Here is a 22,428-nt window from a genome sequence, read left to right as displayed (position 1 = left end):
GTTCAGCTACCTCACTAACTAGCCTTCTAAGTTATTAAAATTGGCCCTTCTGAAGTCTAACACTTTAGCCTCACTGGTTATTCTTCCCACCCTTTGCTGGATTGTGAATTTGACCAAATGATGGTCACTATCTCCCAGGTTACTGTGCACTCGCAGGTTACCCATGAGATCACCCCCTGTTGCTAAGATCAGGTCTAGCAAGGCGTTACCCCTGGTGGGACTGAACACCTCCTGGGTTACGTGGAGATCCTGCACGCAGTTTAAGAACCTACATGAGCAGTTTGTTTTGACCATTTGTTTGGGCTCAGCCCCACAGAGCACTCCTGGGGCAGCACAGACCATACTGCCTGGATGAGCTCTGCTGCATATGCCCCACTCCCTCCCCTCACCCATGGCAGGCTCCTGGGACCTGGCACCCAGGCAGCCCCCGCCCCCCTCCCAGACACATACATGCCCCCCACCCCATCCCTTTAATCCCAGCCTCACTCCCTGCCCCCTCTCCTGAACGCAGCTCTCCACCTGCATGCAGCCCCATAGGGAGTTGTGGGTGGGTGGGGGGTGGAAGGGTGCTGACTCAGCCTGCAACAGCTCATTGAGAGTCCCCATGTGGCCTTCCAGCCCAAATAATTGCACACCCTGCACTGAGATTTAGACTGGTGTAAGCAACAAAGCAAGCTCTTCTGCTCTAAAGCTAGGGAGAATGAATAAACACTGAATTTCAAGGTTTTTTTTAAGAGAGAGCATTTCATTCTCCAGAAGGGCTGGAGTTTTGATTCTATGGCAACAGACAGCAATACAGAACAGTTCATGGCAAGCTCAAGGGCTGTCCAGGCATGGAACAGCGATGCTGGCACAGCTCACTGAACCCCTGCAAGTCAAATAAGATGGCATTTCAAATTTAGGTAACACACCCCCCAGCCAGCACAATGACAGCACACACTGAACCAGTTGGGTGCACAAAGCATTGCAAAGCTAAGCTATCATAGGTGCTACCTTCCTGTTGAAGTCAAACATGCTGCCTGCACTGTAAGAGGCAGCCAGATTACTTACCCCCAGGGCGGCGGGACTCGCCCACTGATTGGATTGCAATCAGGGTTCCCTTGTGCCATGTCTTGGTCCTTTTCTTGCCCAGGATGCGCATGCCAACTGTGAGATCACCATCCTTGCTGAGATCGCCCCCAGAGTTTGCTTGCTGGGATGCATTTACTGAGCTCTGCTGAGAGGAAACCCCATCTATCCAGAGGAGAAAACACCAGAAGCCGTCAGGTAGAGGAGGTGGGGGAGTTTCTTTGTAACTAAGTGCCTGAGTTTGGAGGGGTGTAGGTTTGTAGCGGTTTTAGTCTAAGGTCATAGGAAGACATGATTCTTTGGGTAAATCCAATATCTTTAGTTAGACCAACTCAAATTGTTGGAAAAAAATATTTTTAGAAAGCTTTCGGGCACGAATGCCCTTCAAAGCCTGACAAAGGATGTTTGAGCCCGAAAGCTTGCCAAGATGAATTTTTCCAACTATTTGAGTTTGTCTAATTAAAGATATCGGATTTACCCAAAGAACCTTGTCTGAGATCTGAGGAACTGTCAGTTACTCAGCTTCTTCTAGTCAGTCTCACCTGCAGTATCTCATACTCCAGGTCGGTGCTGCAGAGAGAGAGAGAGAGAGAGAGAGAGAGAGAGAGAGAGAGAGAGAGAGAGAGAGAGTGTGTGTGTGTGTGTGGGGGGGGGGGGGGGGGGGGGGGGGGGAGGGGAAAGACCTGCCAGGCATGGATGAAATATAAGCCTTTCCTCTTTAAAAGGTATCCAGATGCTGCTGCTAATAACTAGGGTGACCCTATGGGACAATGTGGTACCTGGGACACTGCCTGCCCCTCCCTCCAGCCCTCCACTGCTACAGGAAGTAAATGACCTGTTAATGAGCCATTGTTCTTTACTTCACAGCTGTTAATCACCTGTGAAGTAACAATTAGTGTTAATATGCCTTCCTATTCCACAGCTCCTGTGGTGCCCCCTTCCCCTATCCCAGACACTAGTTTTAAATTTTCACCTGGGACCAGCCTCTGAAATCTTGGACATGTGGTAACCCTACTAATAACATTAGCTGGGGAGAAACACAGTAAAAAGATGCAACCTCACACTTCAGTATTAACTACCCCAAGAGTTCTTTCAAGCAGTGAAGTAGCAAAGACAAGCCGGTGATGGCCTTTCTCTACCATTCCAAAGAACTGCTACAGTTTCCTCCAACGCAGCTAGAACCAACAACCCTATAATTTCCTCCATCATTTTCCCCTCTGAGGACATTAGGACAGACCTCTGGGGAAAAGGCCAGTTGTAAGGGCAGCTTTCAGCCACATGTACTAACCTCTCTGCGTTTCCTGGGTGGTTTTTTTTTTGGTAATGGCATCCATGAATTTCTGAACATCCTGGGCAGATTTCCTCATCGCGGCCATGGCTTCTCGAAGCTACAGGGAAAGACAGACAGGGGTAAGAGAGCACTGAAGATATTCTTCTATATTATAAAACTGGTTTTGGAACAATTGCAAGTTACAAATCCAACTTGTCCTGCATGTTTCTCAAGGAACATGACAACAACCCCTAAACAATTTAAAAACCAAGCTCTCAAATGCAAACAAAACTGGCTTTTACTATATGCCAATACAATAGGGTTACAGGTTGTACAGATGGGATAGAGTGGAGAAAAAGCGGGGGTGTTGCTCTCTCTGTTAAGGAACAATATACATCCTTTATAATCAAAATGGGATCAGAGGAGGGCCAAAATGAGGTATAGGCAATTCTCGCTATTCATGGCTTCAAATATTTGCGAATGCTGAACCCACATTTTAAATACATTTTATACACTTACAGGAGCTCCTCAGGAGCTCTGCCCTTGCTGCCGCTGGGCTCCCACCACCGGAGCCATGCCCCCCCCCCGGGGGCACTGCATTCATGAACAGTGCCTTATTTGCAGATTTCGCCATTTGCAGGGAATACAAGATTGTATCCCCCACGAATGGCAAGGGTTGCCTGTACTGTGGGTCAGGATACAAGGGGGTCAGGGGGGAAAGGGACTTGGTAGTGGGGGTCTACTATAAACTGCCACACCAGGAGGATGAGCTAGACCTGGAATTTTCCAGACAGCTCTCAGAGGCCATACGGTCAAGAGATGTAGTTGCCATGGGCAACCTAAACTACGCTGACATATGCTGGGAGGAGCAGTCAGCCAAATCTAACCGCTCACGTAGGTTCTTAACCTGCATACAGAACCTCCACCTAATGCAGGAGGTATACGATCCCACTAGGGGAAATGCCTTGCTAGACTTGGGGATGACTTGGTGGGGAATCTGCAGGTACAAGGTAACCTGGGGATAGTGACCATCGATTGACTGAATTCACTATCCGGTGAAGGGTGGGCAAACTAAACAGCAGGGCTGAAGTGCTAGACTTCAGAAAGGCTAACTTCAGTGTGCTCAGGAGATTAGTTAGTGAGGTGTTAAAGCTGAAGAGCATGGGCGAAATGGGGGTCCAGGAAGGGTGGTCATTCCTCAAGGGAGTGGTCCTACGGGCACAGGAGACAGTCCTATTGCACATAAAAAGGGGCAAAGGGGCCAAGAAGCCCTCTTGGCTGAACAGGGAAGTCCAGGAAAGCCTAAGGGCAAAGAAAGAGGCATACAGGCTATGGAAACAGGGGGTAACTACCAAGGAGGAGTATACATACCTCCCTGGCTCTCACTTGCAGGGAATCAGTTAGGAAGGCCAAAGCAGGATTAGAATATAGGCTGGCGAGAAAAATTAAGGACAACAAAAAGTCCTTCTTCAGGTATATAGGCAGCAAAACAAAGGGGCAGAGTCGCACAGGACCCCTACAGGACAAACTAGGGCAGTTGGTGACAGAAAGGGGGGACAAAGCTGAGCTCTTCAATGAGTTCTTTGCATCTGTATTCCTAGTTACGGACCAAGACAAATCTCCCATTTGGATCATAGACAGACACAGGAGGGACACCAGCCCACCAGCTGTTAGCGCAGACTTAGTGAAGGGACACTTGGAGGGGCTGGATGTGTTCAAATCAGCGGGCCCAGATGAACTTCATCCAAGGGTGCTGAAGGAATTGCCAGTGTCATAGCCAAACTACTGGCATGAATGTTCGAGCACTCATGGTGCTCTGGTCAGGTCCCAGAAGACTGGAAAGAGTCAATGTGGTCCCTATTTTCAAGAAGGGAAGGAGAGAGGAACCAGGAAGGTATAGGCCAGTTAGTGTCACCTCTATCCCTGGGAAAACATCATTAAAGATTACATTTGTGGGAGCCCAGCAGGGGAAATAATGCTGAAAGGAAATCGGCACGGATTCGTTGCAGGTAGATCCTGCCTAACTAACTTTGTCTCTTTTTATGACCAGGTCACAAAATGCTTAGACACAGGAGTCGAGGTAGATGTCATCTACCAAGGCTTTAAGAAGGCCTTTGATACAGTATCTCATTCTGTTCTTATAAATAAATTCACAGGCTGTGATGTAGATGATTATATAGTCAGGTGGGTGGCAAATTGGCTTAGGGGTCACACCCAGGGAGTGGTGGTAGATGGATTGATATCAACCTAGAAAGATGTGGGCAGTGGAGTCCTGCAAGGCTCGGTCCTTGGACCAGTGCTATTCAATGTCTTCGTCGGTGACTTGGACGAGGGCATGGAGAGCACACTGTCCAAGTTCACAGATGATACCAAATTATGGGGCAAAGTTAACACACCAGACGGTAGGGAATGGATCCAGGCAAATCTGGACAGGTTGGAAAAATGGGCAAAACGAAAAAGGGTACAGGTCAACAAAGACAAGTGCAAAGTGCTGTACCTGGGCAAAAAGAAGCACCAACACAGCAGCAGAAAAGGATCTTGGAGTCAGCTGACCCCAAGATGAACATGAGTCATCAATGTGAGGAAGTGATCAACAAGGCTAACCGTACTTTATCATGCATTAGCAGATGCATGATGAATAGGTCCAGGGAGGTGATGCTTCCCCTCAATGCAGCACTGGTCAAGCCACAGTTGGAGTACTGCATCCAGTTTTGGGCGCCACACTTCAAGAGGGATGCAGAGAATCTTGAGAGGGTTCAGAGGAGGCTACTCGTATGGTCAGAAGCCTGCAGGAAAGGCCATACAAGGAGAGACTGAGGGACCTAGAGCTCTTCAGCCCTCGCAAGAGAAGGCTAAGAGGTGATCTTGTGGTTGCCTATAAATTCATCAGGGGAGGGCAGCAGGGAATAGGAGATGCTTTATTTACTAGGGCACCCCCTGGAGAAACTAGGAACAATGGCCACAAATTGACGGAGAGCAGATTTAGGTTGGACATTAGGAAGAACTTCTTCACAGTAAGGGTTACCCAAATCTGGAATGGGTTTCCAAGGGAGGTGGTGCTCTCCCCTACCTTGGGGGTCTTCAAAAGGAGACTGGACAAGCACCTGGCTGGGGTCATTTGACCCCAGAGCTCTTTCCTGCCCAAGGCAGGGTGGCGGACTCGATGACTTACTGAGGTCCCTTCCGACCATAACATGTATGAATAGCACTCCAAAAAGGTACTGCCGTACAAATAAGCGATATTACAACATAAATCTTTTCCAACTTACCAGAGTCTGATCCTTCGGGTTTTTACTTGTATCACCTGGGTTTAAAAAACAAAGCAAAGCAGAAAGCCATTTAAAATGTGGACAGATGCCCCCTGTGGGGAATCTAAACCATATTAGAACACCTCCTGCAAAGACATCAAACCAAATGGAAGGCCATAAAGAATGGCAAATTCTAAGTTTTCCTCTGGCTTTACTCGGAAAAGCATTGAATTAAACCAGACATTTGTGATCCCTGGAGCAGGTTGCTGGAGTCCAGGTATGCACTTCCATGGAAATACAATCACTTCTGAAGCGTGAGACACTGTTTTGGGAAGACAAACCTGGGACAACCAGGAGGGAGGCAAGACACCTGATCAAGTTCTGACCCTACAAGCTTTGGAATATTTGGGACCGGTGCAAGCTGCATCTTTCCATGAACAGTCTCCCCATGAAGCAACTATGCAGTCATGTTAATGCATGCCACTTAACATGCAGAAGGACTGGAGGCTGAGTGAATCCTTCCAGGGTTAAAACCTGGCATTCCAAGGAGTTCTAGTTTATTGAGCAGAGGTGATGGCTACTCAGCTACCTCCTTGCCATAGGAAGCCCTTATAAACAGAAGCTTTAACACAAAGGCGAAGCCAAATGCTTGCACTCCTTACTGACTTCAAAGAGAATTTGAGCCCTCAGGATAGCAGGTCATAGTCCAGATTCTTCCTCGATTTTTAAAGTTTTTTTGGCGATGTAAGGCTTTATCCCATTTTGCCCTCTCCGCTCCCCAACAACAGGCCACACCTTTGGGATGACTCAACATCCCCCTGGCCACTGGATCCTGGAGGCAGCTTAGCAAGACCAGGAGCAGCAGGAGGCTGGGTAAGAGGGATTCATGTAAGAGCTTTCCATTCTGTTCAGGCTGCACTGACTTTGCAAGCACCACCCTATTTACTTGCCCCAAGGGAGCCTTCCTTCTGAGCCTCCCGGGTGTGAGGAACAGTGGTGCCAGTGTATAGCAGACTGTTCCTTCACATCTCCCTCCCCACAAACCCCACCGCCATAGGGAACACAGAACTGCATTTCCAACCTGAATCCACGCTCATGACATCATCATCATCCTCGTCTGGAATTTCAATCACTTCCGTGGGCTTGGAAGCCGAGTCCTCATCTTCAGAGCTGCTCTCACGATACTGAAGCCCTAGCTTGGAGTAGAGATCTTTTACCAGCACCTCACATTTATTGATGGCTCTGCGGTACAGCGGGAAAAAAGGAGGAAGCAGAGACAGATCCATGGTGAGTGCAGCTGTTATCTCTACAGTAATCACAAAAAGAAGAGACATTTTTGCATAGCAGCATCTGGGGCTACTCAGCAGCTGGTGCTCCCTTAAATCACTCAGCAGAAATAGGACATAGCCTCAATCATAACTGGAGATTCAAAGCCACGGCAAAAAGATCTTAGCCATCCATCTCTGAGAGTTACGCATGTCGACAACTGAATACCGCACCACATGGTTCTTGAACCCCTCCTGGAAAAGTCTGGCTGCAGGAATACTGCCAAAAAAGTCAGCGGTAGAGCAGGAAATAGGAACTGGGGGTGCCTACATACGAGCAGTGAGGCTGCTCTGACATGCTGTAATTATAGCTCATCAGAGTAGACTGGATTGAGTCTGCTGGAGCATGGTAATTACTGCACTCCAGCAGCCTCCAGCATCTCATGTATCCGTGTCCCCCCACTTAAAAATGGTGGCAGGGGCTCATTCGACAAGCTTTAGATAAAGTGCCCTGCCACCATTTTTAAGCACAGGGACACTGATGTGCAAGATGCTCTGGGCACTTTAATTAAAGCGACGCTTGTAGCCGCTCCACTTAAAGCGCTTCCCCTGAGCATGTGTATAAACGCCCTTTGAGTCCAGACACCCTAGTCCTTGCTCTGCCCATTCCGCCAGACACCAGCACAAAGCCGCCACTGCCCACCTTGAGGCGTCATCAAAGAGCTGGTCCACGTGAGCTACTTCTGCCTCTTTCTGCTTAACGTTCTTTTCCAGCTCTTCCAGCTGCTTCTTTCGTTGCTTCACGCACTCGAGTTTCTCCAGCTCCTCGTCAATGAACTGCTGGAGATCTTCCATGGAGATGCCCAGCTCCTCCATCACTTCCTGCTGCAGCTCTCCAATCTCCTGGGAATCCATTTCTGCTGAGAGTGAAGCCAGGAGGAGATAAGAGGCTCGTGAGCTTTCCAAACCACGTTGTACATTCCCTGATCTGCAGCTTTAGTATTTTTTTCTCTCTCTTGTATTGAGTACACCACACAGCCTCCTCAACTCACTCATGGGGAAGAGATAAGTGCTTCACTTAAAGCTATGAGCCTGGTTACCTGGACACCTTATTTAGGTGAAAACTGCCTGCCCTGGCAATGCTTGCTGCTGCGTGAAAGCAAACTGCTGCTCAAAGCAACTTGATGGAACAAGCCATGAAGTCTGCTTTATGTTTACGGCATCCTTTCATCTACGAGAGACAGTGGATGCTGCAGCCTATGATGCAGATGGCTTGCAATGTCTCATGTGACTGAATAGTTTGATCTGAGATCTGCATGATCTGTGGCCAAGAAATCAAAACGTATCTAATGCCATTACACAGCACAAAGCTTCTCTCCAGCTCAGGAGTTATGGAGGCTGCTTTGGAAACGGTGCCTGAGCACATCACACAGGTGACAGCTCAGACAGCAGCACCTGGCGCCCCTGGAGCGGGTTGGAGTCCTATGGAGAAACACTGCGTTTCCGTGCGGGCAGCACCTGGTAGCGCCAGCGCAGCGGCCAGGGAGACGCCTACCACAGTGGGTGGGCAGACAGACGAGAGAGCTGGGGGCACGGCAGAAGTCAGTCCCAGCTTGGGCAGCGTCTCCCCTCCCTCTCCTCTGCCTCCTCCGTTGTGCCCTCTCCACCCTCAGCAGCCTCCTGGCCAAGCCCCCTGCCCCCTACTCCCAGGCTCCTATTGCCCCCTTCAGCCCCTGGCTCCAAGCCCCGCCCCCTGACACTAGGCCCCACCCCCTATTGTCCCTGACTGTCCTATACAGGCCCCTGGCTAAAGGCCCCGCCCGCAGCCCCGTTTCCGCTAACTGCCCCTACAGGCCCCTGGCCCCAAGCCCCGCCCCACCCCTTAGGTCCCGCCCCAAGCCCCGCCTCCTAGTTCCTCCGGGTGCCCTACAGTCCCCGGCCCCGTCCGTAGCCCACTGCAGCGGATACCCCCGGCCTCCGCCAGCCCCGCCGCAGCCCCCGGCCGCGCTCACCGCTCCCTGCAACGCGGCTGGCGAGGGCCGGGCTCCTTTCCAGGGCGCTGCACTGAGGGGCCCCGACACCACTTCCGGCGACGGTGGCCCGAGCGGACCAAACCTCCCCTCGAGAGGCGGCCGCGAAAGCAGGGGACAGCACTACACAGGCACTCTCGGGCGGAAATACCTCCGCGGCGCCAGCGCGCATGCGCTTAGGCCAGCTAGTTAAAGGTGTAGCAGCTATGTTTGGTGTCGGTCGGTCTGATCGGAGAGAGGAGGTTTCTTAAAGGGGCAGTGTAGGGGTGGAGGCTTTGGGGCTCAAGGTGATAGAGTGAGTCAGTGGCAGAGCCAGGAATGGACTCCAGGACTAGTTCCTGGCTGGCCAGCTCGGGCACCTCCCCTGAAGTCCCTGGGGACCATTCACGGGAGAGGACTGAATGCCAGACCCCAGGGTAGGTTCCCGGAGGGGCTGCGTCCTGCCCTTGCTGTAGAGCCTGGTCCGCTCTGGAGTAACAACCTACTGCTGCTGGTACTGCAGGGTCTCTTCCATGGGCTTGAGTGGTCTGGACTCCACAGCCCAGATGCCCTGGGTTGCAAGCCTCTGTAGCCCCTGCATCATGGGCATGGGGCAGTACCTGAGCCCTGTGTGCGGAGAAAGAAGAGACCCTCATGTGGAGGATGCCGGTCACCTCCTGCAGAGCTGCCCATTGCAATGGGTGCAGTAGTACAGGGTGGAAGGCACCAGGTCCCTGCACCCTGCCCGGACCCCAGCTTCTCCCACCTCATCAGGCTGCTGTGGCAGGGGATGCTCACCTCCCCAAGATGGCACAAAGCTGGCATCATGACATCCTCCCCTGCAGGCTTCGTCCTCAAAGCCAGCACAACTGCAGGCAGAGTTGAAAGCAGGGGATCATCGCTCTGCTGTAGCAACAGGGATGACCAGGATGGCAGGAGCCTGAAGAGCTCACTTCACGGAGCTTGACTGCCAACTACCCACCTGTGTAGGCTGCCGATCAGTTGATCTGCTCCTCCTCCCAGGTGGAGGTGGGGATGGCACGGTAGGGGTCCACCACCAGCCTGGCGCACCGCACCATCATGGCCATCAAGAAGAGGCACATGAGCACGACAAAGCCGATGGCGAAGCCCTTGTCTACGTCGACGTACGGCTGCACGGTGGCGCTCTCCATAGGGCCCTGGAGGCGCTCTCACGCCTGGAGCAGCCCCTGGGGCCTGGTTGCTGCCTGCAGGGCACAGTAGGGGATGGGGAATTAGCACTGCTGAGTGGGGCACAGCTGTACCAGGGAAGCATCAGGTCTCTGCCACAGCCTGGCTCATCATGGGAATGGGAGCACTGTGGCAGTGCTAAGTGGCAGTGCCTGCTGTCTCCATTGTCCATTATCTCCAGCCCCAGGTGAGAAGCATGTCCTTGCACTTACTCCCAGGATGGTGAGCTCATCCCCTTAAGCAGCTCCCAGGGGGCTGGGGGATCCCTGCCTGCTGTGCCAGCCACATGCCCAGCCTCTTGGCAAGGGACAACCCTTACCCACTATGCCTCTAATTTAGTTGGTCTAGTGATTCTCAGCCAGGGTGCCATGGCACTTTGGGGGGGGCCTTGAGATCTTTTCAAGGATGCCGTGGGGTGCTACATAATGTTCTCACTGTTGTGTACAAATGTGATTCACAGGATAAACCCAGAGATTTCGCATAAGAATCCAGAGCATCAAAAACGTCTTGCCCTCATGTGGGCTTTCTGGGTTCTTTGCAACAGAAGAATTGCTTTAGTATTTTTCCTTAGTTAAAAAATTAGTGAAAACAAAGCTGGTGTTTTTTGAGCAGGGCTTCAAACCTGTCAAGGGGTGCCTTGCATCTAAAAAGTTTGAGAACCACTGACTTGGCTTACAAGGTACAACTCTACCCTGTCTTTTAGCACTTATCTCTGGGCATGGGTGCTCAGGAACAGGTGAAGTTCCCTGATGGGTTACCAGGGGGCAGGGAAGGTGGCTGAGATGATGGGAGATGGATGATGGGAACAGCATCATGAGTTCAAAGTGGCAGAGTGGGAAGCTTCTCACCAATCTGCAACCCGCTAGGCTATGGCCCTGTGCCCTCTCCTGCTCCAGCTGTCTGCCCCCCCCCCCCTTTGTCAAGGAGAGAATTGGAGTAAATTAGAGCAGCCTTCAAGATGCTCCTTCACTTAGCTGCTTGCGGCCCCAGGGCCAGAGGTGAGCAGTGAGCCTGGTAACGCTGCAGTGCATCCAGGGCTGAGTCTGGGGAAGCCCAGGCAGGTGATGGACTTTGGCTCTCTTTTGGATGTTGTTGCTAAATCTCCTTGATCCTTAATTATAACTAGGGCTTCTTTGGCAATCCTTAGCAGATTAGATTGGATTGAATTGGACAATATCATGTTATCAGGCATTGGTTTATTAAATGCTGGCATGTTCCAGATAGAGATGAGGCAAATTGTTTAACAGTGAGAGCGCTTGACCCCTGAGACCAACAGCTGGGGAGGGAGGCTCTGATCAAGACTGGAGCCTTGATGGAAGACCAAGTTAAGCCGCCAAAGGTGTTGCTATCTCTGCAGGAGTTCCAGGATGTAATGCCAAAGCTCAGAAGAGATGATCTATTGCAGGGGTTTGAAACACCCCATGCACTGGGCTGGATCTGACTGGCAGGTCGGCAGTGCTGGGTGATAGAATCATAGAATTGAAGGACCGGAATAGACCTGCAAGATCATCAAGTCCGGTCCCCCATCGTGGGCAGGAAATTATTGGGCTCAGACAAGCTCAGCAAGGTGCTTGTCCAGTCGCATTTTGAACACCTCCAAGATGAGGTATAGCAGACCCCACACTTGGCTTGCCTTGCCCCCAGCTTCTCAGCCCCTCCAGCTATGAGCTGGAGCCCATGGGCCATATATTTGACACCCCTGATCTAATGGATACTTTTGATCTTAACAAAAAAGGAACAGGACTAGGAACAACAGCCTCAAGCTGCAGCAGGGGAAATTGAGGTCAGAAATGAGGAACTTTCTGATTCTGAAGGTGGTGAAGCATTGGAACAGGCTGCCTAGAGAAGTAGTGGAGTCTCCATCCTTGGAAGTTGTCAACAGCAGGTTGGACAGACGTTTGGTTGGGGTTATTTAGTCAGGGATGCTCCTGCCTCGAATAGGGGGCTGGACTAGATGTGGCCCTGTGAGGTCCCTTCCAGCCTGACTTTCCTAGGATCTCTCGCAACCCCTTTTCTGTGATGTCAGTTCAAGGTGCTTGGCTAGGGCATGTGGACAGGATTAGGTTCATGCAGGTGCCAATAAGCTTCATTACCTGCTGGAATCGAGATAACAGGCTTGTATTTCTATATTACAAGGCAATGCACAAATGTGGTGTGAAGGATCTGAGGCACTGTTGCAGGCTCACAAGCGCGAGAGGTCCATAAAGGCTAGGAACGGGCATTGCGTTTGTCCCTGAACATGTTTTGCCCATGTTTGTCTTGGGATTGGCACGAATACACATCACCTTTTCCACTGGGGTTTAGTGAGCAGCTAAATGTACTGCTGCTTTTCTGCCATTGATTCAATTATATAATCCCAGGCCATCTGTTCAAACACATTTTTGCGATGTCTTGGGAGCAGAGCAGCAGATCAAGCGAGGGAAGAGGATCCAAGTGACAGGATGTATGACTTACCTTATGGCAGGTCTGCCATTCATTTGACCCCACTGGATTAACTGAATCAGAGAGACATCAGCTTTCATGCATACAGTCTCACTTCATCAGATGCTGTATGAGCTCTTGCTCATGAAAGCTGATGCCTCTCTGATTCAGTTAGTCTGTAAGGTGCATCTCTGCCCTGCCTTCTGCTACGTAGCTGCTACTTCAGACCCATGAATCTACCTACCTCTCTTCCCATAACAGGCTAAATTTTCTCAGTGAATAACAGAGCCTTTTACTAAACAAATCGAACATTTACCACCAAAATCTAGGCCTAGCCTACACTGGAAAGAACAGGCCTGTATAGCAAACCATTCTGGTCCAGCTGTGGGTTATTGCTGTAAAAGAATACTGCTCATGCCCATTTGTGGGAGGAAATAAGCCATGCTACCAAGGGAATTTTTTTGAGTGCTCTATGACTGCATTTTCTCTTTACCTTTGCCTAGGTGAATGCAGTGTCTTTCTTTTTGTACTCCTGACAGAGCCTGGCAGGCAAAGCTGTTGGGTGTAGATCAGTGGTTCTCTACCTTTTTAGACTCTACCACCTTGCCTTGGGAAATGCCAGCTTTTTGCTCTCACTCGTTTTTGATGCCAGAAAAATGCTAGAGCAATTCTTGTGGTGCAGAGAACTCAGAGAGCCCACAGCAGGGCAGAGCATTTGTGACACTAATGGATTCCTATTTGAAATCTCTGGGTGTGCGTTGTGTGTAAGTGTTTGCATGCCTACCAGGGCTAATACTGCGTGGCACCCTTAAAAGGATCTCTCGGTACCCCAGAGTACAGTTGAGAATCACTGGTGTCGATGCACGGAGCAGGCTTCAATGCTTTGGACTATTGATGAAATCTTTTGATTTGAAGCTTTGGGTATTCTTTTGTGACTTTGTTATTGATCTGCCATTCTTTTCAGTGATGGTTGCATTTTGGGCCCCTATATTCTGTGTGAATGAGTGGAAAATGGCCCTTCTTTTAGCCTTACTACTTTTCCTTATTTTTGAAATTCTGTTCTAAACACAAAAGTATCAGGTTGTTTGCTAACAATTCCCCTACAGCGGTGATTCTCAGCCATGGTGCTGTGACACCGTGGGGTATCTTGAGGTCCTTTCAAGGGCGCTGCAGGGTGCCCCTCAATGTTAGCACTGGTCACTGTGCAAACGTGATTTGTGAGATTAACCCAGAGATTTCAAGGAGGAATCCATAGCGTCACAAATGTTCTGCCCTGCTGTGAGCTTTCTGGGTTCTTTGCAACAGCAGAACTGCCTTGATATTTTTCTGTAGTCAAAAAACAAGTGAAAACTAAGAGCTGATGTTTTCTAACGGGGATCTCAAGTCTATCAAGGGCTGCCTTGAATCTAAAAAGGTTGAGATATACTGCCTTATGGTACTGGAAACATAACCGTGACTGTTTCTGGCTATGTGGGAAACCAGAAAATGAAACTTGATTAGACCGAGAAAGTGAAACTACTTAAGCGGCAATAAAAAATAAAGAACTACAATAAATAACATTAAAAAGTAAATAGGATTTGAAAATGTCTTTACAGTCTGAGGTGTCACTGGCAAGAGAGAGTGAGCTGTATGTGTATATACATACAAGCATTTAGCTATATCAATCTATTTTTTCCTATGCGATTTCCTGTGTGTTTAGGACTCAGCCCATTTGACACACAGTACATGTGTGTGTGTCTTTACTTACGTGTGTGTGTGTGTGTGTGTATACATACATACACTCACACTTGTATATGTGCATGTAGATGCATACGTACATAAAACTTACACATTACATCACATATGTTATGTATCAAATAGGTCTGATTCTAGACACAAGACAGCACGTGAAGAAACAGAACCCACAGCAAGTCTGAGTACATTGAGATTATACCAGTGTAATGTAAGCTGGGCTTCCCCCCGCCTGCCTACCTGTTGGGCTTTCAGTGACCCTGCATGTTCTTTTCCTACCTTGAAGGGTCTCCCAGCAGGTCCCATCCTCTGCTCTGGGGCACAAAGCTGCTGTTAACCCTGGGTGCTAGGAGCGGGGCAACAGGTCCGTGGTGTCCCTGGGCACTGGCCGTGCTTGTTGTCCCAGGCACTTCATGAATACTTCAGGAACACACTGGCGTTGGGTTTCAAGTGCTTCCAGTAATGAGAGCAAAATGATCTTGCAGATTCAATTCTAGCCAGGGGCTCTGAGAAAATATTTCCACAAGTGTCTTTCCACATCCGTCAGGAGGTGAGCTGGCTGGGCCAGCTGCCTCTCAAACTTGGATCACCCTACTTTGGTGTCATTCACCAGCTTGGACAGCAGGAGGTGCTGATGTGTTGTTTCCTTTCCCTTGCCAAGGGCCTGATCCTGCAGAGACAAACGCTCTCACCCAATTACTGGGCCCTAAGACTGACTGGACTGTTGTATAGCGCTGCATGGCCTCAACTCCCACCCATCCAAATGGGAGGTGAAAGTGCTCAGCATTTGGCAGGACTAAGCCTTTACTTGGGCACAGTCGGAATTATTGCACCATTTTCTTGCTTGAATCAAGGAAGAAATATACTTCTAAGTATTAAGGGTGAAGAACATCTTTGCACGGAGGAATAGTCCAGAGCCTGGTTCACTGGGTTACCTGTATTGCTATGGTGGCATCTTTCTCTTTTGGTTTTGCTTCGAAAATGCTGGCAGCAACCAGGAAAAAAAGGAACAGGAACAGCAATTGCCATGGTAAGTAGCAAGGTGACCATGGCAGCAACTTTCCATCCTCATGCTTCAGGGCATCCTTTGGTCACCAGTGGTGGGGTCAGGAAGGAACATCCCTCCTTCCTCACTCCTTAGTGGTAGGATATAGTTTCTTGACAGGAGCCATAGGAAAGAGGGGTATAGCACTGTCTTTAGAACAAGCCTCCCATTTTCAAGGGAAAAATGGATTTAGGGCTAGTTCTAGTCACCAATTAAGTGCCTGAGTGTAATCCTAGTCTGCCCCATTCATGGCCCCGGAAACCAGGTCATGTGGAAGGTGTGTGGGTGCTTCGCACTGCTGCTTGTGATTTAGTCTCAAGGCAACAGCGTGGTACAGGAGTAGATGCATCCGTGTTTTTTTTAGGGACTTGAACAGGGTGGGATAGAATTGCACCCAAGAGCTGGAATAGGATTGGACCCAGAGCCTCAGCTTTGTTTTGGGAGGGAGACTGGATTTAGGGTCCTCAGCCTCTTCCATGGGGGATTTGGCCTCATACTACCAGGCTTTATCAAGCCAAGGCCTCTGGGGCAGCAAAGTCCTTGTGGGAATCCAGGTCCACATGATCACGCAAATGCTGCCAGATAAATAGATTAGTTTCTGTATAGCTGGATCAGCAAGAGCAAAGGTCACTGTGTCAAGAGGGACAGGTGTTTCTGGAAGACCACAGGGAGTGAGTGAGGAGTTGCTTTGCTGGAGACATTGGGAGTATGTGGGATGCCAGAGGCAGGGGAGCTCAGCACACTGGTAATTGCTTGGGTGGGAATACACAGGGCTCTCCCTGCTAGCCCTCTCTGGGTTCAATTCAAAGCCACATCAAAAGCCACTCAGAAGACAAAGCTTTCTTGCCCCAGGTGCTGTACCTACCCCTCAGGGGAGATACTTCTGGCATCAAAGAGCTGACAGTAGCCAGGAAGGGAAACTGAAGCGGGGTTCTTATGCAAATAACATAAATACCAGCTTGATGTTAGGTAAATAACATGGAAATAGACTTTTGCCCATTGCTTTTAATCTTGTGTATTTTCTTGAGTTTTGCATTGCCTTAAGAAACTCCATTTTGTATTATAGCGGGACATAAGTGCTCGCCCTTTTACTCTTTTATATGCTGTATGGGTGAGAGCGTGTTTGCGGAAAAGGAAAACATCAGCTGGCGACTGGCTGAAGAATGCAGACAGATAAAAGACCGAACAAGAAGAATCCGTCCCAGAACAGCGAGAGAACAACGGCAATCGACCTTCAAGAAAGAACACAGTGATAACCCAGCAAAAGCCCAGAGGACTGGGTGAATTGACAAGGCTATAAAAGATGGGGTGAGAAATATCAATTTTGGATGTTGTTGTGCATGTCATCCCGGAGCATCGGTTTGTCTGCAAGATGGACCAGCAGACACCTGGCTCCCACTCGTGATCAACTTTGATGACCACTGAGTTGATGTGAGCACCAATAAGACTGGTAATGCATACCAGTGCAGAACAGAAATTGGGGTATGAATGTTGTGTGTGGGTATGTGTGTATGAAGCGCTTAATAAATAAACATGGCACCTTGCCTTATTCTCCCTCATAAGGTCTCGTTTGTGATTTGAGCAATTTGCAATTTGTGTAATTGAGACCCCCCCCCCCCCAACTGCTAGTAAGAACAGGCAGGGCAGGAACTCACCAGCGTCTTACAAAGAAGAGGCATTGGTGGATGTGCAGGGACTTGAGCAGAATAGCCTTTAGGTGCCTAAATCCCTTTACCCTGGGGCCTGGGGGTTGACAGTGCATCTGCACTTCAGCATCTGGCAGGATGGAAGCTGGAGCTGTTTGAACGACTCCTCCCAAACGGAACCAGCTCTTAAGGGAGAGCTCGTCGCCGCACACCCACGGGAGCCACCTTCTCTTCCACCCCTGGTCCTGTTCCCATGACGTATTTCCGAAGATGATTTGTAGTGTGCTTGTCACCAAGGCAACCAATGGTTTATTTACCACATTAAAACCATGCGGGGGAGGGCACTCCTCTAAGCCCAGGCACGTCGTGGCAGCGGCTGCCACCAGCCACATTTGAGAGAACACCAGAGTAACAGAGAGTCAGTGTGCCAGGTGCTCAAGCAGGCACCAACCCCCAGGCCCCGGGAACACCCACTGGGGGACAGTTTCCATGAAGAAGCCCTGTTTCCAGCTGCCTGCGGGCATGGCCTGGGTGCAGCACAGAGGGTGCCCCGGTGGCCAGGGAGCCTGAGGCTGCTGGGGGCAGCAGTGCCCCAGCCCCAGGGAGGATTTGGTCTCGGGTTAGGGGGAAAGGCATAAGCCCAACTGCATGTATGTTGCATGCATGTGTGTGTTCATGTGTCATGTATGTGTGTGCATGTATTTGGATGTGTGCACAAGTCTGTGCATATTTGTGTGTGCATGTGTTTGCGTGTTTGCTTGTGTGCATGTGCTTGCCTGTATGCACGTTTGCATGTGTATGCATGTTGGTATGTATGCATATGTTTGTGTGCATGATTGCCTGTATCCACGTTTGCATGTGTTTGTGCGCTCACATGTGTGCATGTTCGCGTGTCCACATTCACATGTGTGCAAGCGTTTACATGTATCTGCACACATGTATAAGGAGAATTCAGCCCTTGGGAGAAGGCCCGGAGACTCCCGGTGGAAGCAACACTCGCCCCCTTCCTTGGGGATGAAAGGTCAGTCCCGGATTGGGGGAACCACGTGACCCGCCCCCATTGGGGAAAAACTAAATCTTCAGACTTTAGATCTTGGGGAGGAGCAGACAGACTGGCGCCTGCCCCTTTAAGCCTCTCCAGCCCCTCCCCGCCGACACCACAGCCGACAACAAACCCGCCCTTTAAATGTGCCCCAGCCGAGCACCACGCCCCCTCGTGCAGGCCGAATGGGAGGGGGAGTGGGGGGGGGGGGGAGCAACCAACCTTGCTGCTTCATTTAGCTCTGCCCCTTTCTCCCGTCTGCCCAACGGGGGAGGGCTCGGGGGCGGGCAGGTTCGGTTGCGGCGCAGCGCTGAGGGTTTTCCTGCGCCGCCATCTTGGCCGCTGCCGCGGGTCCGGGCGGGGCGGAGCAGAGCGGGGCGGGGGGGTCATGGCTGCCGCTGCCGCCAGCCCCGGTGAGTGCGGCCGCGGGCGGGAGGCCTGGGGGACAGCCTTGGGGGCCTGTTGGGGGTTGGGGACCGGTTTAGGGAGGCAAGTTTGCGGGAGGGGTAGGTGTAGGGAGTGGGAGAGGGACAGGTGGGGGGTGAGGGGCGCTGGGCAAGTTTGGAGGGGTGGGGACTGTGGGGGAGGGGCAAGCTAGGGGACAGGTTTGGGGTGAGGGGCTCTGGTGGGGGAGGGGCAGGTTTAGTGGGGTCTGTGGGGCAGGTTTGGGGCGGTGGGGAGGTCCTTGGGGCTGGGCTGATGGGCAGTGGCCTGGTGGGGAAGTGCTGGCTGGGGGGTAATGATGGAGGTGGGGTCGGGGAGGAGAGGGTGGAGGGGCTCGGAGGGCGCTGCCCGGCTGTGCCCTTGCCAGCGCCCTCTTGCCCTCCCCAGTCTCCCCCAGGAAGATCCCTGCTGTCGGGGAAGCGGCTTTGTCTGCCCCTTGGGGTGGCTCCGCGGCGGGTCCCAGCCTGCTCCTCCTCAGGGTAGCCGAGCATGTTTTGCTCTGAAGTAGCCAGAAGCAAACCCCGGTGGGATTTGCAGCGGAGCAGCTGCCAGATGCCCAGTGCATCTCTTCAGGCAGAGCTGACAGCGCTCCCCAGACCAGCCCGCTCAGAGCGGCCCCTCTCTCCAGCCCCCCGCCCCCCCCCGCTGAGATCACTGGGTTCAGCGCAAAGTTGACACCTTCTGCTTCTGACTTCGTCCCACCTCTTTGCTTTGTGGCTGGCTTTTAGCCTCCGCATCTCATCCAACCCCAGCCCGTGCTGGGGACTGACTTCCAGTTCGGTGACTGAGATCGCAATTTGAGCGGCTGTGTGTTCTGGCTTGTGGTTTCTGTGTGCTTCTTGCTTGTGGCTTGAGGCTCCTGGGTTGGGTGAATTGTTCAGGTTTATCTAAGACAGTTGAGTAGAAGGTTTTGTGTTGTTGGGTTGTTTTTTTTTAAGGGCACTGTTTCACGATAACTTGGTGATAGCAATCCTCTGTGGCTTGAAACCTTCAGAGGAGGCGTGTTGGGTCATTGGGGAATCGGGAAAGGATGCAGCGCTGACGTCTGGAAGTGCGTGGCTGCGATTTCCCGTAACTTCATATCTCCCCCCAACCCAACTACTCAAGTTGCCCTTTCCCTCCAGTGGAAATATATCTGCCATTGATCTAGTGTCTTGTCTTGCAAATTCTGGCACAAAAAGTCAAACTTTTTATTCCTGTGAGTGAAAATCAATGAGACTCTTCCAAGCAACCAACATTTAACTGTGTATAAGCATTTCATAGCTGTTAGGAGCTGGAAGGGACCTTGCAGATCATCGGATCCAGCCCCTGGTTTGTGGGATTAGGGTCTTAATTAGGATACCAGTTTGTTCTGGCATTCCCAGCCTCTTGCTGGATTTTTGTTCTGTTTCTTTTGCAGTGTAATGAACAGAAGGGACGCGGGATAACAAGAATGAGAACAGCTTTTGTTTGAGCTAGAAAATGCCTGTGGTAAACCAGGCTTGTGCCGGAACATTTCAGGGAACTAAAAAAAGGCAAAGGACGTCAAGTATTTGTAACCAGTCACCCACTACACAACGTGTGTGTGGCTTCAGTGTAGTCTGACTCTTTTAACAGTACTGGTTTTGTGCGTGGAGAGTAGGTTTTTCCATGACAAGCTGATTAGTGTGAGCTTGATTCTCTAAGCAGGAATGACTGCTTACTCTCTGGGTCATCATTTGTCATATACACAAAGGATGCTTGTAGTATGATTTGTTATTGCTATGAGAGGCAAGGATTTCTTAAGGTGGTGTCTTTTGTTGGGCCCATGGTGTAGCTGGGTAGTGTTAGATGAGCTTTCGAATGCAAGGTGTTCTCCACCAGGTCTGACCAGAACAGCCAAACGCAGCAGAATAAAGGACAGGTTGGTGGGTTTTTTTGTCACAGGTCTTTCTCCAAACCCCATCAGTATTACAAAGCAAGCTGCAGAGTTTCTATGAGCATGGAGCTAAGCCCAGAAATGCATCCTGAATGTCCTTGTGCCAAACAGGAGCTAGACAAATTTGAGTTGAAGCTTCCTGCCTTGGTGTCATTCTTTCCCAGGTTCTTGACCCTGCCCAGTGGCCCCTACAACCCTCTGATTCCTGTCGAACAGCTCAGGTCTGTCACCTGGATATTACCAAGGATATTCAGTGCTGGCGTTCATATTAGCCTTGGTAGCGAGTGCTTATAATTCAGATGGAGAAGCTGTGGTGACCTGTGGCTGTGTGGGCTATAAGGAAAGCACCTCTATGTAATTTAAAAATAAAGATAATGAAAATTTTTCTTTTAAAAAGCAATATTGTTTTATAACCCATAGCTGCCTCCTGGTTCATGTATAACTGTCTCATGGTTTGAGGTTTCTTTGTCTTTATTGCAGTGGGGGGGAAGAGCTCTTAAGAAGAATATCTTGTGAAGTATATTAAAGTTCACTGCGATCACACTGGTTTTTATCCACTGAGGACTTTTAATTGGAGTAGGGATATAATGTCCTGTGAACAAAAGGAAACACTAGGAGCAAGATAACTGAATTGCAGATGGAAGTCTACAGTAAGATCTGCTTTGCTGAAATCAGTTAACAAGCTTAATATTTACGTGGATTAAAGGGGCTCTGTTAAGGTTGGCAGGACAAATGTTTGACCTACCAGACTTGTTTGAGTCTCCATTCCCTCTTGTGCAAGTCTGCTTTTTAATGTTGGTGATTAAATGAAAGATGCGGTATGTGTGTGCGTGCACACATGCATTTATATACGTTGTATTATATAGAACAATACATAATAACATATACATATATTACATATAATATATACATATAGTAATATAGTATGAATACACTATTACACGATATATTAAAATATGTTGGAGGGGTGTGTGTGTGTGTGTATTTACACGTGTGGGATGGGTGTGGTGTGTATGTGTATATATGTGTGTGTGTATATATATATATATATATATATATATATATATATATATATATATATATATATATATATATATGCACATAAACGTGTGTGTGTCTATATATACATATATTTTAATTAGTGTAGGTATGCTTATAATAGTGTATACTATAGTTATGATTTTTTTTCTGCAATTTTTATTCTTTCTTCCTACAAGCCTTGTGATAGGGTTGTGTAGGCTGTGGACATGTGATATATTTATACCAGGATAATTCTGGTTGCCTCTGCAGTCTGATGTAAATTACTGTGGGTTCCTGAGATGTGTGGCTCCTTGCAGTGGGTGCTGTTGAAAGTCCCTTGCCACTAGGTGTCAGGGGAGCATGTAATAGCCTGTTCTAGCAAAGAGTTACCCCAGGATGGAAGTGAATAGACAATACCTGTCGTGGTGTAACTTAACAGAGTGAGTTTTCCTAGGATAATGCTCTCACATTTGGAAGCCATTGCTCTGGCACCGGGTTTTTGTTGTGTGTCTACTCCTTGTTTGCACTGGTAGAAAGGCAGACTTTCCCCGTGTAAACATGCGTGTCCAAGTCCATTGGGATGGAAACCTGTTTTGTATGGGAAGGCTGTAATAAACCATTTTGTTCTTAAATACCCAAGATGCTTAAGTTGATAAGACAATGATTTGTGGGTTATCAGTTCTTAACCGCTTACATTCATCAGAATGTGCCCCCCCATACCTGACTGACCTAGAGGTCAGCTCAATAGGAGTTTCATGAAATGAAGCACTGATGCAATTCCATGAAGCTTATTTTATTCAGGTTGATATAGGCATGCACGCTGTCTGAAACAACAAAAGCTTGCATGCGAGTAAAACGCAAGGAGGCGATGAAAAAATTCTTCATCTACTAATTAGGTTTGCCTGCTTTCTGGTTGCGTGGCATTAAGGTATTTTGTAGTCAGTCCATTGCTGATGGGAAGTTCAAAGTCTTTCTATTTTTGTTGTTCCTGATGCTTAGTTTTTTTTTCTTTTGTGATCTCACTTCTGGGATGTGAATTGGTTTTAAATGCATGTTGAGAATAAGCAGGAAGTGCTTCCAGAAGGCTGGAAAGAATTGGGGCGAGGGCTTAAA

General features: G+C 49.6%; 3 protein-coding genes and 1 long non-coding RNA gene across 12 annotated transcripts in view; 2 read left to right on the top strand and 2 right to left on the bottom strand.

The window, feature by feature from the left end:
* The window catches only part of SETDB1 (SET domain bifurcated histone lysine methyltransferase 1), a 34,772-nt gene extending 25,704 nt beyond the window's left edge, over window positions 1-9,068 (bottom strand). For 3 of the 7 annotated variants that reach the window (XM_019478946.2, XM_059718286.1, XM_019478950.1), the window contains exons 1-6: window positions 8,864-9,068; window positions 7,555-7,771; window positions 6,668-6,828; window positions 5,608-5,642; window positions 2,357-2,456; window positions 1,051-1,233 (exon numbers count right to left, since the gene is read on the bottom strand). In XM_019478946.2, coding sequence (XP_019334491.1) covers window positions 1,051-1,233; window positions 2,357-2,456; window positions 5,608-5,642; window positions 6,668-6,828; window positions 7,555-7,771; window positions 8,864-9,053 — 886 coding nt within the window. In that variant the 5' untranslated portion in view covers window positions 9,054-9,068. Of the gene's footprint in view, window positions 1-1,050; window positions 1,234-2,356; window positions 2,457-5,607; window positions 5,643-6,667; window positions 6,829-7,554; window positions 7,772-8,369; window positions 8,515-8,863 lie in introns of those variants that run through there. The other 4 variants (XM_014596097.3, XM_019478949.2, XM_019478948.2 and 1 more) reach the window with 4 other exon arrangements.
* A 790-nt stretch (window positions 9,069-9,858) lies between these two features.
* Window positions 9,859-10,032, bottom strand: CTXND2 (cortexin domain containing 2). The gene has a single exon (XM_059718288.1). It carries the CDS (start codon window positions 10,030-10,032, stop codon window positions 9,859-9,861), a length of 174 nt encoding a protein of 57 aa, XP_059574271.1.
* A 143-nt stretch (window positions 10,033-10,175) lies between these two features.
* On the top strand, window positions 10,176-16,828 carry LOC109281034 (uncharacterized). Its single transcript, XR_002087559.2, has 2 exons — window positions 10,176-15,251; window positions 16,333-16,828. It is a non-coding gene; the product is annotated as an uncharacterized LOC109281034 (long non-coding RNA).
* A 1,432-nt stretch (window positions 16,829-18,260) lies between these two features.
* ARNT (aryl hydrocarbon receptor nuclear translocator) overlaps window positions 18,261-22,428 on the top strand; it is a 38,241-nt gene continuing 34,073 nt past the window's right edge. For all 3 annotated transcript variants that reach the window (XM_059718759.1, XM_019478980.2, XM_059718760.1), the window contains exon 1: window positions 18,261-18,367. In XM_059718759.1, the coding sequence (XP_059574742.1) occupies window positions 18,343-18,367 (25 nt within the window). In that variant the 5' untranslated portion in view covers window positions 18,261-18,342. The remainder of the gene's footprint in view (window positions 18,368-22,428) is intronic.

This window comes from Alligator mississippiensis, chromosome 15 (genome assembly GCF_030867095.1).
Source record: "Alligator mississippiensis isolate rAllMis1 chromosome 15, rAllMis1, whole genome shotgun sequence".
Classification (NCBI taxonomy): Eukaryota; Metazoa; Chordata; order Crocodylia; family Alligatoridae; genus Alligator; species Alligator mississippiensis.
This window is presented reverse-complemented; position numbering and strand designations above follow the sequence as displayed.

What these genes read in the sequence shown, in the direction of transcription:
- CTXND2 (XM_059718288.1), bottom strand. Translation starts at nt 10,032, where the DNA reads ATGGAGAGCGCCACCGTGCAGCCGTACGTCGACGTAGACAAGGGCTTC.